Here is a 12,534-nt window from a genome sequence, read left to right on the forward strand (position 1 = left end):
ATACCTTGCTTAATGATTTGGACCGCACGTTCCGCCTGGCCATTGGAGGCCGGCTTGAACGGTGCAGTCCTGACGTGGTTGATGCCATTGCCTGACATAAACTCCCGGAATTCGTAGCTTGTGAAGCATTATCACTAACCAGGATGTCCGGCAAGCCATGGGTTGCAAAGATTGCACGTAGGTTTTCCATGGTGGTGGATGATGTGCATGAATTCAGAATGATGCACTCAATCCATTTCGAGTACGCATCTACCACAATAAGGAACATCTTTCCCATGAACGGGCCTGCGTAGTCAACATTAATGCGTGACCATGGCCTGGTGGGCAAGGGCCACGGGCTGAGCGGGGCCTCCCTGGGGGCATTACCCAGCTGGGCACACGTCATGCACCTGCGAACACAGTGTTCCAGGTCTGAATCAATTCCAGGCCACCAAACGTGTGACCGAGCAATGGCCTTCATCAGCACAATGCCTGGGTGCTCGCTGTGGAGTTCCCTGATGAATGCCTCCCTGACCTTCTGGGGCATAACTACCCGGCTGCCTCATAGTAGGCAGTTGGCTTGGATGGAGAGATCATCCATCCGTTTGTGGAACGGTCTGACCTCCTCAGGGCATGCTCCGTGTGCGGGTGCCCAATCCCCAGTCAGGGCACATTTCTAAATCAGGGATAGAAGGAGATCTCTGTTTGTCCAGATTTTGATCTGGCGGGCTGTGATGGGGGAGACTGCGCTGTCAAAGGCATCGACAGCCATGACCATCTCGGCGCTTTGCTCCGCTGCCCCCTCAGTGGTGGCCAGTGGAAGCCTGCTGAGCGCGTCAGCGCAATTTTCAGTGCCGGGCCGGTGCCGGATGGAGTAGTCATAAGCAGCCAGCTTGAGAGCCCATCGCTGTATGCGGGCTGATGCATTGGCATTGACAGCCTTGCAGTCTGACAACAGGGATGTTAATGGCTTGGGGTCCGTCTCTAATTTGAACTTCCTACCAAAGAGGTACTGATGCATTTTTTTTACACCATAGACACATGCGAGCGCTTCTTTCTCGACCATCCCATTTCCTTGTTCTGCTTGAGAGAGCGACCTAGAGGCATAAGCCACAGGTTGTAGTTGACCCTCAGCATTGCCCTGCTGCAACACGCACCCAACCCCATAGGACAATGCATCACATGTCAGAACCAATTTTTTACAGGGGTCGTACAGGGTCAACAACTTGTTTGAACAAAGTAGGTTTCGCGCCCGATCAAAAGCTCGTTCCTGACAGTCCCCCCAAAACCAATCGCAACCCTTACGCAGGAGCACGTGTAGCGGTTCCAATAACATGCTCAAGTTCGGCAGAAAGTTCCCGAAATAGTTCAACAGTCCCAGAAATGAACGCACTCCGATGTGTTGCAGGGCCTGGGTGCTCGTCGAATCGCCTCTGTTTTGGATTCGGTTGGCCGAATTCCATTTGCAGCAACTCAACCTCAGGAGCTAAGAACACACATTTAGATTTCTTGAGTCGCAGGCCTACCCGGTCCAGTCAGCGTAGCACCTTCTCCAGGTTATGGAGGTGTTCCTCGGTGTCTTGACCCGTGATGAGGATGAGGATGTTGTCCTAGAATACGATCGTTCCAGGAATGGATTTAAACAAGCTTTCTATGTTTCTTTGAAAGATCGCGGCCGCTGATCGAATACCAAATGGGCACCTGTTATAAACGAACAGTCCCTTGTGCGTGGTGATGGTGGTCAGTAGTTTAGATTCGTCGGCCAGTTCCTGGGTCATATAGGCTGAGGTGAGGTCCAACTTGGTGAACAGTTTGCCGCCTGCCAGCGTGGCGAAAAGGTCCTCCGCTCTTGGGAGCGGGTATTGATCTTGTCGGGACACCCGATTTATGGTGGCCTTGTAGTCGCCACAGATCCTGACAGAGCCATCCACTTTTAGGACGGTAATGATGGGGCTCGCCCAGTCGCTGAATTCAACAGCCGGTCCAATTTGCTCTCGATCTTTTCCTGCATCACATACGGCACCGCTCTGGCTTTGTGGTGTACTGGCCTGGCGTCCGGCGTGATGTGTATTCCTACTTTGGTGCCTTTGAAAGTCCCGACGCCAGGTTGGAATAGTGAATCAAATTGTTGTAGGACTTGTGAGCATGAACTTTGCTCCACAGATGACATTGCGTGAACATCCCCCCATTTCCAGTTCATCTCGGCTAACCAGCTCCTCCCCAACAGTGCGGGACCATTACCCGGGACAATCCAGAACGGCAGCCAATTCACTAACCCGTTGTGTGTGACAGCCAACATTGCACTGCCTAGCACCGGAATGATATCTTTGGTGTAAGTCCGTAATTGTGTCTCAATACATTCTGTGACCTCAACTCTTTATTCACAGCACTCCACAAGTGATGACCTTACATGGAACCTCCCTTTATATCCCTGGGAGATCAGGTAAGGAGTGTCTCCCACAAGTTCACCCCTTGTGGTCAAGGTGTGCATCTGGGTTGTGTGTATACAGTAATACAGTGGTGTTACATTGTGGTTACATACATGACACATATGAGGGAGGGAGGAATAGAGGGTTAAGCTGAAAGATTTAGATGAGGAAAAACAGGAGGTGGTTTGAGTGGAGCTTAAACGCCGGCATGGACTCGTTGGGCTGAATGGTCTGTTTCTGTGCTGTAAATCCTATGTAATCCATTTAACATTGAAAATTGGACACTGTGGCCACATTTCTAGGCCACTGTTTCAACGATATTTAAATACACTTAAAAAAATAACAGTTTATGTTATATAATATACTGTCCTGGGAAATATTACATTCATTGCGTGGAAGCTGATGGGCATTTTCCACCACGTATGTGTATGTGTTACTGTCCAGGTCCGGATGAATTTCCCAGACGATGATGATTCAGGCGCATAGACTGGGCGGGCACTGATGCAGTGTTTGTGCAGCATCTGCACTGGGGAGCAGAAAGCAAGAGCTTTCCAGCGGTACCTGGATGCTTATTCGCCATCGGTCCGTCAACACCACGTCGCTCCTTCAGTGATTCGGGTGTTTTTTTTGTTGCATACAGGTTTAATTTTTTTTCCCCCCATGTCTTCTTCGGAGTTGTTTCGCCGGCGATCGCATTAAGAGAGGGGCGGGTGGTGGAGCCGGGCGGCCCGCGCCCATGGGGAACGTTTCCTCCACCTTCAAAGAATGCCTGAGCTCCGGGTTGAGCATAGATTGGCTCCCCATTGGGAACACTCGCTTCCCATTAGGACTGCAGGTAGGACGCTCCAGTCATTCATTGCCACCCACTGTCAGCCAGTCTGCAGCTCCAGTTAACTCTCTCCCACCTTATATTAACACTTGATGTAACCAGGGTGATTTGATATCAAGAATTATTACTGAACAGAAGCTCAAATTGACAACTCCACCAACTGAACCACGGATATTTCTCAAAATATTAATTGTGTGTGTGTGTGTGTGTGTGTGTTCGGGGAGATGTCGCTGTAATTACCATAAGACAAAAACATAAGAGATTGCAAGAAATTTTTGGGGAATGAGGCCTCATATTTTATGTGAACACAGTTTTTTTAAAATCCAGGATGTGGGCATCGCTGGCAAGGCCAGCATTTATTGCCCATCCCTAATTGCCCTTGAGAAGGTGGTGGTGAGCCGCCTTCTTCAACTACTGCAGTCCCTGTGGTGAAGGTACTCCCACAGTGTTGTTAGGGAGGGAGTTCCAGGACTTTGAACCAGCAACGATGAAGGAATGGCGATATATTTCCAAGTCTGGAGGGGAATTTGAAGGTGATGGTGTTCCCATGTGCCTGCTGCCCTTGTCCTTCTTTGTGACAGAGATTACAGGTTTGGGAAGTGATGCCAAACAAACCTTGGCGAGTTGCTGCAGTGCATCTTGTAGATGGTACATACTGCAGCCATGGTGCGCCGGTGGTGGAGGGAGTGAATGCTTGAGATGGTGGATGGGATGTCGATCAAGCGGGCAGCTTTGTCCTGAATGGTGTCGAGCTTCTTGAGTGTTGTTGGAGCTGCATTGTAGATGGTGGAAAGGCTTTGGAGAGTCAGGAGGTGAGACACTCAGTGCAGAAAACCCAGCCTCTGACCTGCTCTTATAGTACTTATGTGGTTGGTCCAGTTAAGTTTCTGGTCAATGGTGACCCCCAGGATGTTGATGGTGGGGTTTCAGTGATGGTAATACCTTTGAATATCAAGGGGTGGTGGTTAGACTCTCGCTTGTTGCAGAAAGTCATTGCCTGGCACTTGTGTGGTGCAAATGTTACTTGCCACTTATCAGCCCAAGCCTAACTGTCATCCAGGTCTTGCTGTATGTGGGCATGGACTGCTCCATTATCTGAGAAACTGTGAATGGAACTGAACACTGTGCAATCATCAGTGAACATCCCCACTTCTGATCTTATGATAGAAGGAAGATCATTGGTGAAGCAGCTGAAGATGGTTGGGCCTAGGATACTACCCTGAGGAAGTCCTGCACTGATGTCCAGGGGCAACTACAACCATCTTCCTTTGTGCTAGATATGACTCCAGCCAGTGGCCAGTTTTCCCCCTGATTCCCATTGACTTCAATTTTACTAGGGTTCCTTGATGCCACACTCGGTCAAATGCTGCCCTCATTTCAAGGGCAGTCACTCTCACCTCACCTTTGGCATTCAGCTCTTTTGTCCATATTTGGACCAAGGCTGTAATGAGATCTAGAGCCGAGTGGTCCTGGTAGAACCCACTCTGAGCATCAGTGAGCAGGTGAGTATGTGCCGCTTGATAACACTGTTACCAACACCTTCAATCACTTTGCTGGTGATTGAGAGTAGACCGATAGGGTGTTAATTGGCCAGATAGGATTTGTCCTGCTTTTTGTGGACAGGACATACATGGGCAGTTTTTCACATTAAGAACATAAGAAATAGGAGCAGCAGTAGGCCATTTGGCCCTTCGAGCCTGCTCTGCCATTCAATAAGATCATGGCTGATCTGATCATGGACTCGGCTCCACTTCTCTGCCCGCTCCCCATAACCCTTTACTCCCTTGTCACTCAAAAATCTGTCTATCTCCACCTTAAATATATCTCTGCACTGCAGCACTTTGCAATTTTTCTCCATTTAAATTATAATTTTATTATCTATTATTTCTGCCAAAGTGGATAACCTCACATTTTCCCACATTATATTCCATCTGCCAAATTTTTGCCCACTCACTTAGCCTGTATATATCCCTTTGCAGATTTTGTGTGTCCTCCTCACAATTTGCTTTCCCACCCATCTTTGTATCAACAGCAAACTTGGCTACATTACACTCAGTCCCTTCATCCAAGTCATTAATGTAGATTCTAAATAGTTGAGGACCCAGCACCGATCCCTGCGGCATCCCACTAGTCACTGTTTGCCAACTGGAAAATGACCCATTTATCCCGACTCTCTGTTTTCTGTTAGTTAACCAATCCTCTATCCATGCTAATATATTACCCTCAACCCCATGAGCTTTTATCTTGTGCAGTAACCTCTTATGTGGCACCTTATCGAATGCCTTCTGGAAATCCAAATACACCACATCCACTGGTTCCCCCTTATCCACCCTGCTCATTACACCTCAAAGAATTCCATTGTTGGGTAGATGCCAGTGTTGTAGCTGTACTGTGACAGCTTGGCTAGAGGCATGGCTAGTTCTGGGATATAACTCTTCAGCACAACAGCCGGGATGTTGTCGAGGCCCATAGCTTTTGCTTTATCCAGTACGCTCAGTCGCTTCTTGATATCACATGGAGTGAATCGAATTGGCTGAAGAATGGCTTTTGTAATGGTGGGGACCTCAGGAGGAGACCGATGTGGATCACCCACTCAGCACTTCTGGCTGAAGATGGTTGGGTGAAACAATTTTTGCTTGCATAAGTTAATCATTCAAATTGATGATATTAATTACAGCAGGGAAATTGCTGTGCAGGAAGTGATGGAACATGGCATGCTCAGTAGTTTGGTTAACCATAACTGGTCAATTAGGATAGGTGGCTCATCGCTGTTGCACAGTGAAGAAAAATTGATGGCCGACAGTGCCCCCTCATAGTAATACCTGAATGGTAAATAAGCTGAAAATGACAATATAATGAATTGAATATTTTATTGATAGCAATAAATTACTGTGCTTAATTCATTTGACAGAAAGATCAATTAAGGCACTCATTACCAATACATGACTGTAAGTTTACAGAACTACATTATTATTGCCAATGCATTTGATGATGACAGTCAGACTTGCATTTATATAGCACCTTTCATGATCACCAGACATCTCAAAGTGCTTTACGGTCAATGAAGTACTTTTGGAGTCTAGCCACTGTTGTAATGTGGAAAACATGGCAGCCAATTTGCGCACAGCAAACTCCCACAAATAGCAATGTGATAATGACCAGATAATCTGTTTTAGTGATGTTGATTGAGGGATAAATATTGGCCAGGGCACCGGAGATAACTCCTCGGCTTTTGTTCAAAATAGTGCTATGGGATCTTTTATTTCCTGATGTCACAGGAAGTCAATCTTTTGCTAGACAACTAATAATACCATAATTTTCTCTTTGCTTAGCATAACATTACATAAAAGAACAACAATAACGTATTTATATAGCACCATTAACGTAGTAAAACATTCCAAGGCACTTCACAGGAGCGCTATCAGACAACATTTGGCACCGAGCCACATAAGGAGATGGTCAAAGAGGTAGGTTTTAAGGAGCGTCTTAAAGGAGGAAGGAGAGATAGAGAGGCAGAGAGGCTTAGGGAGGGAATTCCAGAGCTTAGGGACTTGGCAGCTGAAGGCACGCCCGCCAGTGGTGGAACGATTAAAATTGGGGATGCTCAAGTGGGCAGAATTGGAGGATTGTAAGACTGGAGGAGGTTACAGAGATAGGGAGAGATGAGGCCATAGAGGGATTAGAAAACAAGGATGAGAATTTTAAATTCAAGGCATTGCTTAACTGAGAGCCAAAGTAGGAGTCAGCGAGCACAGGGGTGATCGATGAACGGGAATTGGTGTGAATAATGACAAAAAGTGCATATTTTGCTCACTCCTAGTCTGATAACAGTAAGAATCATCGGCTCAGCATTGCAGTAGGGAGAGGAGGAGACACTGAAATTGAATTTAAAAAAAATTAATTACTCCTAAAGTAGAATAAAGTGAAATCAAAATGTATAGACTGAAATCAGGTGTTAATGTACTCTGGTTGATATATTAATTAAGACATTGGCAGTAAAGCGCTTTGGGACATCCTGGGATCATGAAGGTGTTATTTATTTCCAAATGTTTTCTTTCTATCTATAAGATCAACCTTTCTAGAAGATGCACTTAATGGAAAGGCACTGAAGTGTGTGGATAAAGACTTCGAGAATTAAATACATAATTGCAAAAGCAATTGAATTTTTGGGTCTTATAACTAGCTGACAACCACGACGTGCGAGGATTTTTTAGCTCAGTTAAGACTACCTACGGCCCAAGCATCCAACGTCCTATCCCACTGTGGGCCAAGAACGGAGAGGTACTCATCAAGGACAGAGAGGCAATTAGTGCTTGCTGGAAGGAGCACTTGGAAGATCTCCATAGCCGAGACTCTGTCTTCGACATGAGTGTCCTCGACTCCATCCCGCAGCAAGCTACCCGCCACCACCTTAACAGAACCCCAGCCTGGCATGAGGTTGAAATGTCGTCTGACAGCTGAAGAACAACAAAGCCTCAGGAGCAGATGGAATCCCCACCAAAGGACTAAAACATGTCGGTGAAGCACCATTGGTGCAAATACATGAACTAATTTATCTTATTTGGAAGGAGGAGAGCATGCTAGGGGATCTCAGAGATGCCGTAATTGTGACCACCTTCAAGAAAGGGGAAATGTCTGATTGCGATAATTACAGAGGAGTTTCCCTGCTGGCTGCCACAGGGAAAGCCATCACAAGAATCCTCCTCAATTGCCTTCTCCCTGTAGCTGAAGAGCTCCTCCCAGAGTCACAATGCGGATTCCACCCACTAAGGAGCACAATGGACATGATCTTCACCGCGCGTCAAATTCAAGGGAAATGCAGAGAACAGCACCAACCTCTGTACATGGCCTTCTTTGATGTCACAAAGGCCTTCGGCACTGTCAACCATGAGGATTATGGAGCTTTCTCCTCAAGTTCGGCTGCCCTCCAAAGTTTGTCACCATCCTCCGCCTGCTTCATGATAACATGCAAGCTGCGATCCTGACCAACAGATCCACCACAGACCCAATTCACATATGGACCGGGGTCAAGCAAGGTTGTGTCATCGCAGCAACACACTTCTCAATGTTTCTTGCTGCAATACTTCACCTCACCTTCAGTAAGCTCCCCGCTTGAGTGAAGCTAATCTACAGAACAAATGGGAAACTGTTCAACCTCCATCACCTCCAGTCCAGATCCAAGGTCATCTCATCCTCTGTGATTGAATTACATTATGCAGACGACGCTTGCGTCTGCATACACTTGGAGGCCGAACTCCAAACCATCGCCAACACCTTCACCGAAGTGTATGAGTGTATGGGACTTACATTAAACATCTGTAAGACAAAGATTCTCTACCAACCTGCCCCCGCCACACAGTACTGCCCCCCGATTATCAAAATCCATGACAGAGGCCTTAACATAAGAACATAAGAACATAAGAAATAGGAACAGGAGTAGGCCATATGGTCCCTTGAGCCTGCTCCGCCATTCTATAAGATCTTGGCTGATCTGATCATGGACTCAGCTCCATTTCTCCCCCCCCCCCGCTCCCCATAACCCCTTATCCCCTTGTCGTTCAAGAAACTGTCTATTTCTGTCTTAAATTTATTCAATGTACCAGCTTCCATAGCTCTCTGAGGCAGCGAATTCCACAGATTTACAACCCTCTGAGAGAAGAAATTTCTCCTCATCACAGTTTTAAATGGGCGGCTCCTTATTCTAAGATTATGCCCCCTAGTTCTAGTCTCCACTATCAGTGGAATCATCCTCTCTGCATCCACCTTGTCAAGCCCCCTTATAATCTTATACGTTTCGATAAGATCACCCCTCATTCTTCTGAATTCCAATGAGTAGAGGCCCAACCTACTCAACCCCGGAATCAACTTAGTGAGCCTTCTCTGAACTGCTTCCAAAGCAAGTATATCCTTTCATAAATATGGAAACCAAAACTGTACTCAATATTCCAGATGTGGCCTCACCAATACCTTATATAGCTGTAGCAAGACTTCCCTGCTTTTATACCCCTTTGCAATAAAGGCCAAGATACCATTGGCCTTCCTGATCATTTGGACAACGTGAATCATTTTCCATACCTCGGGAGCCTACTGTCAGCAAGGGCAGACGTCGATGACGAAGTCCAACATCGCCTTCACTGTGCCAGTGCAGCCTTCAGTGGCCTGAGGAAGAGATTGTTGGAAGACCAGGACCTCAAATCCGTCACCAAGCTCATGGTCTACAGAGCAGTAGTGATACCCGCCCTCCTATATGCCTCAGAGACATGGACTAATAACAGCAGGCACCTCAACACACTGGAGAAGTACCACCAACGCTGCCTCCGCAAGATCCTGCAAATCCATTGGCAGGATAGGCGCACCAACGTCAGTGTTCTCCCTCAGGCCAACATCCCCAGCATCGAAGCACTGACCATGCTTGATAGTATGGTCAATAGAGACTCCCCAAAAAAGCGCTCTACTCGGAGCTCCGACACAGCAAGAGAGCCCCAGGCGGGCAGAGGAAATGCTTCAAGGACACCCTCAAAGCCTTTTTCAAAAAGTGTAACATCCCCACCGACACCTGGGAATCCCTGGTCCAAGACTGCTCAAAGTGGAGCAGAAGCATTGGGAAGGCGCCGAACACCTCGAGTCTCTTCACCGGGAGCAAGTGCAAACAGCGGAAAGAGCGCATGACAACCCAAATGGGGATCTTTTCCGCTACCGCAAAAGTTACCGCCCCAAATGAGACGCTATGCAATTTCACCCCCATGGTATTTTCATAGAAGATAATATTAGTAACCAAAGGCATGATGCATTGTCTTCTGTCCAGAGATTACAGGGAGGATTTTCTTCTTCACTGTATCTGTCTGGCACACAACAGGGAGTAGGCGAGGAAAATTAATCCACAAGCCTTGCGACTACACTGAATTCTAGAAAAGGACAGAATTTTGCTTGATCAACTGTTTACTTTTGCTTCAATGTTTTTTTTTTACCTCTAGAGCAATGCTACACCAGCCCTTCCTGAATTTGTAAAGATAGTTGAAGTTGGACCTAGGGATGGTCTACAGAATGAAAAGGTATGTTTCCTTCATCAAAAAAAATGAATGCAGCGTAATCAGCTTATTTCGTGAATCTATAGCCAAGGCAAACAGTTATTCATATTCTATCATAATTTCTTTTCTAATTTGTGTTTTATGTATTTTTGGTTTTATAGTTATAATTATATAATTTCAAAATTGAGATTGATAGATTTTTTTCGGCAAGAGTATTAAAGGTTACGGAACCAAGGCGGGTCGATGGAGTTCAGATACACATCAGCCGTGGTCTATTTGAACAGCAGAATGAGCTTGAGGCTGAATGGCCTGCTCCTATTCCTATGTTCCAATCGACCTTTTAGCTTTTATTTAGGAGTTTGCTGAGGGACTGGGAGCTGATGTTAGCTGAGTGGCTACCTGTTAGGTGTAAAGACACAAAATATTGTGTGGGAAAGGGAAGATAAAAACTTCAGGCAGATTAGCACTTGGCCATTAAATAACCAACTGGGTGGAGTGCATGGTGGAAAATCGAGCACACCCACAATCTGATATCTTACCAGCATGCAATGCCCACTTTACCTAATAGAGTAAAATACTTCTTTACCTTATCAAGATAGGAGCATTTTATAGCAGCTTCCTGATGACTGACTGGATAAGTGCATTGATGTTGAGCCAAGTTTGATCCCTGGCTTGTGCTACTCAGCTGATCTCGGGTGTGGCAGTGGTGAGGGCACATCATGTCCACATGACTAATTAATCTAATGACACTGTGCAAAATAAATTGAGACCTGCACCTTGTGAGGCAGCTAGTGAAGAAAAACAGACCCATTTGATTGGAAAAACACAAGCAGTGCATGTGCAACATTCTAATCTGCTACCGCAGTGTGTGCAAGACCCGGCTGGTGGTATGGGTGTCAAAAAATGTTGGCTTCTTTACTAATGTTTCTATTTGGGAAGCACTTGGGGGAAGAAATTGCCGCTTTTTATAGCCCCATTAGCGCCTCTGGGGGGTGCTAATGGGGCGCAATGAAGTTTTCGCCCAGGCGAGGGAAGGCGGGGGGGGTCATTTGCGCCTCCTGGGAAATTGCCCCAGAAATTTGGAGGGCATTGCCCTGTGCCAACCCCTTTGTGGGGGAAATTGCCCCGGAAGTTTGGGGGGCACTGCACTGCGCCAACCCCTTTGTGGGAGAAATTGCCCCTTCGTGGGGTGTGAAGCTGGTGGTCATCCACCGCTGGGGGGCCCCTTAAGGAGGAGGCCTTTAGCGTCCCGGGCTGCCAGTTTATTTTGTTTGCCAACTCTTATGTTGGCCCGACAATGGCTGCCCTCTCATCGACCGGGTCGCCATCATGCAGCCCGGCATTCTGTTATGGGTGCTGGGCCGCTGGCCCGGTCGATTGCGTCCCTGGTGACCCAATGGCTGGCCACTAAAGGGCCTGCAGAGTGAGCAGTGGCCCTCCTCTTTAAATGAAGGGGAGAGGCGTTGTAGCGCGTCAGCAGCTACAAAGATGCTCCGCGTAGCGCTGGCCTTCTGAGTGCGGCACCGCACTCCCGCCGTGGGACGCTCCGCCAAAGAAGCAGAGCACCAGAGACAGCGCTCCACTACCTTGGAGCGCCGCACCTGCCCAATTCTGCGTCGGGGGCGAGACTTCGGGGACAAGCCCCCGATCGGAGTGCGGGGCAATTTTGGACCCTTAGTCTCTTTTTGGCTTGGTGTCTCTCCAGTACATTTTCCAAGCTCAACAACCCACCATCTGTGGAATCATAGTTGATGAACATTTGATGAATATTGGCAGTTGACTATATTTGAATTAATTTTTTTCAGGTGATTGTACCAACAGAAGTCAAAATAAAGTTGATCGACCTTCTGTCAGAAACAGGATTATCTGTTATTGAAGCCACCAGTTTTGTATCTTCAAAGTGGGTGCCCCAGGTATGTAGAAAAATACATTAATTTGACTGTGTAATAATTGCTAAGGTGTTATGCAAGCATAGGTTTACACAATCGGTTGGATTTATTCAGTTGGAAGGAGAATCAAGAGTCACAAATTATCACAATGATACTGAAATTGACAATGGTCAAGCCCCTAAGCTTATGTGTTGAACTTGGTGAAAACAGAACAATTTCAAAACAAATGCATCTTGGTTAAAAAAAGATTCTGATCGATGAATGTATTAAAAACCTAATATCTGTTTGACTGTCGGCTGAATGCTAATGAGCCCCAGCTGTGGAAATGGCCTCTTGCCTGGCCGATCAGGCACACTCCATGGGCTGGCCGCCCAAAGTCC

General features: G+C 46.9%; 1 protein-coding gene across 1 annotated transcript in view; it reads left to right on the forward strand.

Annotated features, from left to right (window-relative positions):
- The first annotated feature begins 3,144 nt into the window (after nt 1-3,144).
- hmgcll1 (3-hydroxymethyl-3-methylglutaryl-CoA lyase like 1) overlaps nt 3,145-12,534 on the forward strand; it is a 240,640-nt gene continuing 231,250 nt past the window's right edge. The window contains exons 1-3 of the mRNA XM_070884340.1: nt 3,145-3,243; nt 10,212-10,289; nt 12,071-12,178. Coding sequence (XP_070740441.1) covers nt 3,145-3,243; nt 10,212-10,289; nt 12,071-12,178 — 285 coding nt within the window. The remainder of the gene's footprint in view (nt 3,244-10,211; nt 10,290-12,070; nt 12,179-12,534) is intronic.

This window comes from Pristiophorus japonicus, chromosome 7 (assembly GCF_044704955.1).
Source record: "Pristiophorus japonicus isolate sPriJap1 chromosome 7, sPriJap1.hap1, whole genome shotgun sequence".
NCBI classification, from domain to species: domain Eukaryota; kingdom Metazoa; phylum Chordata; class Chondrichthyes; family Pristiophoridae; genus Pristiophorus; species Pristiophorus japonicus.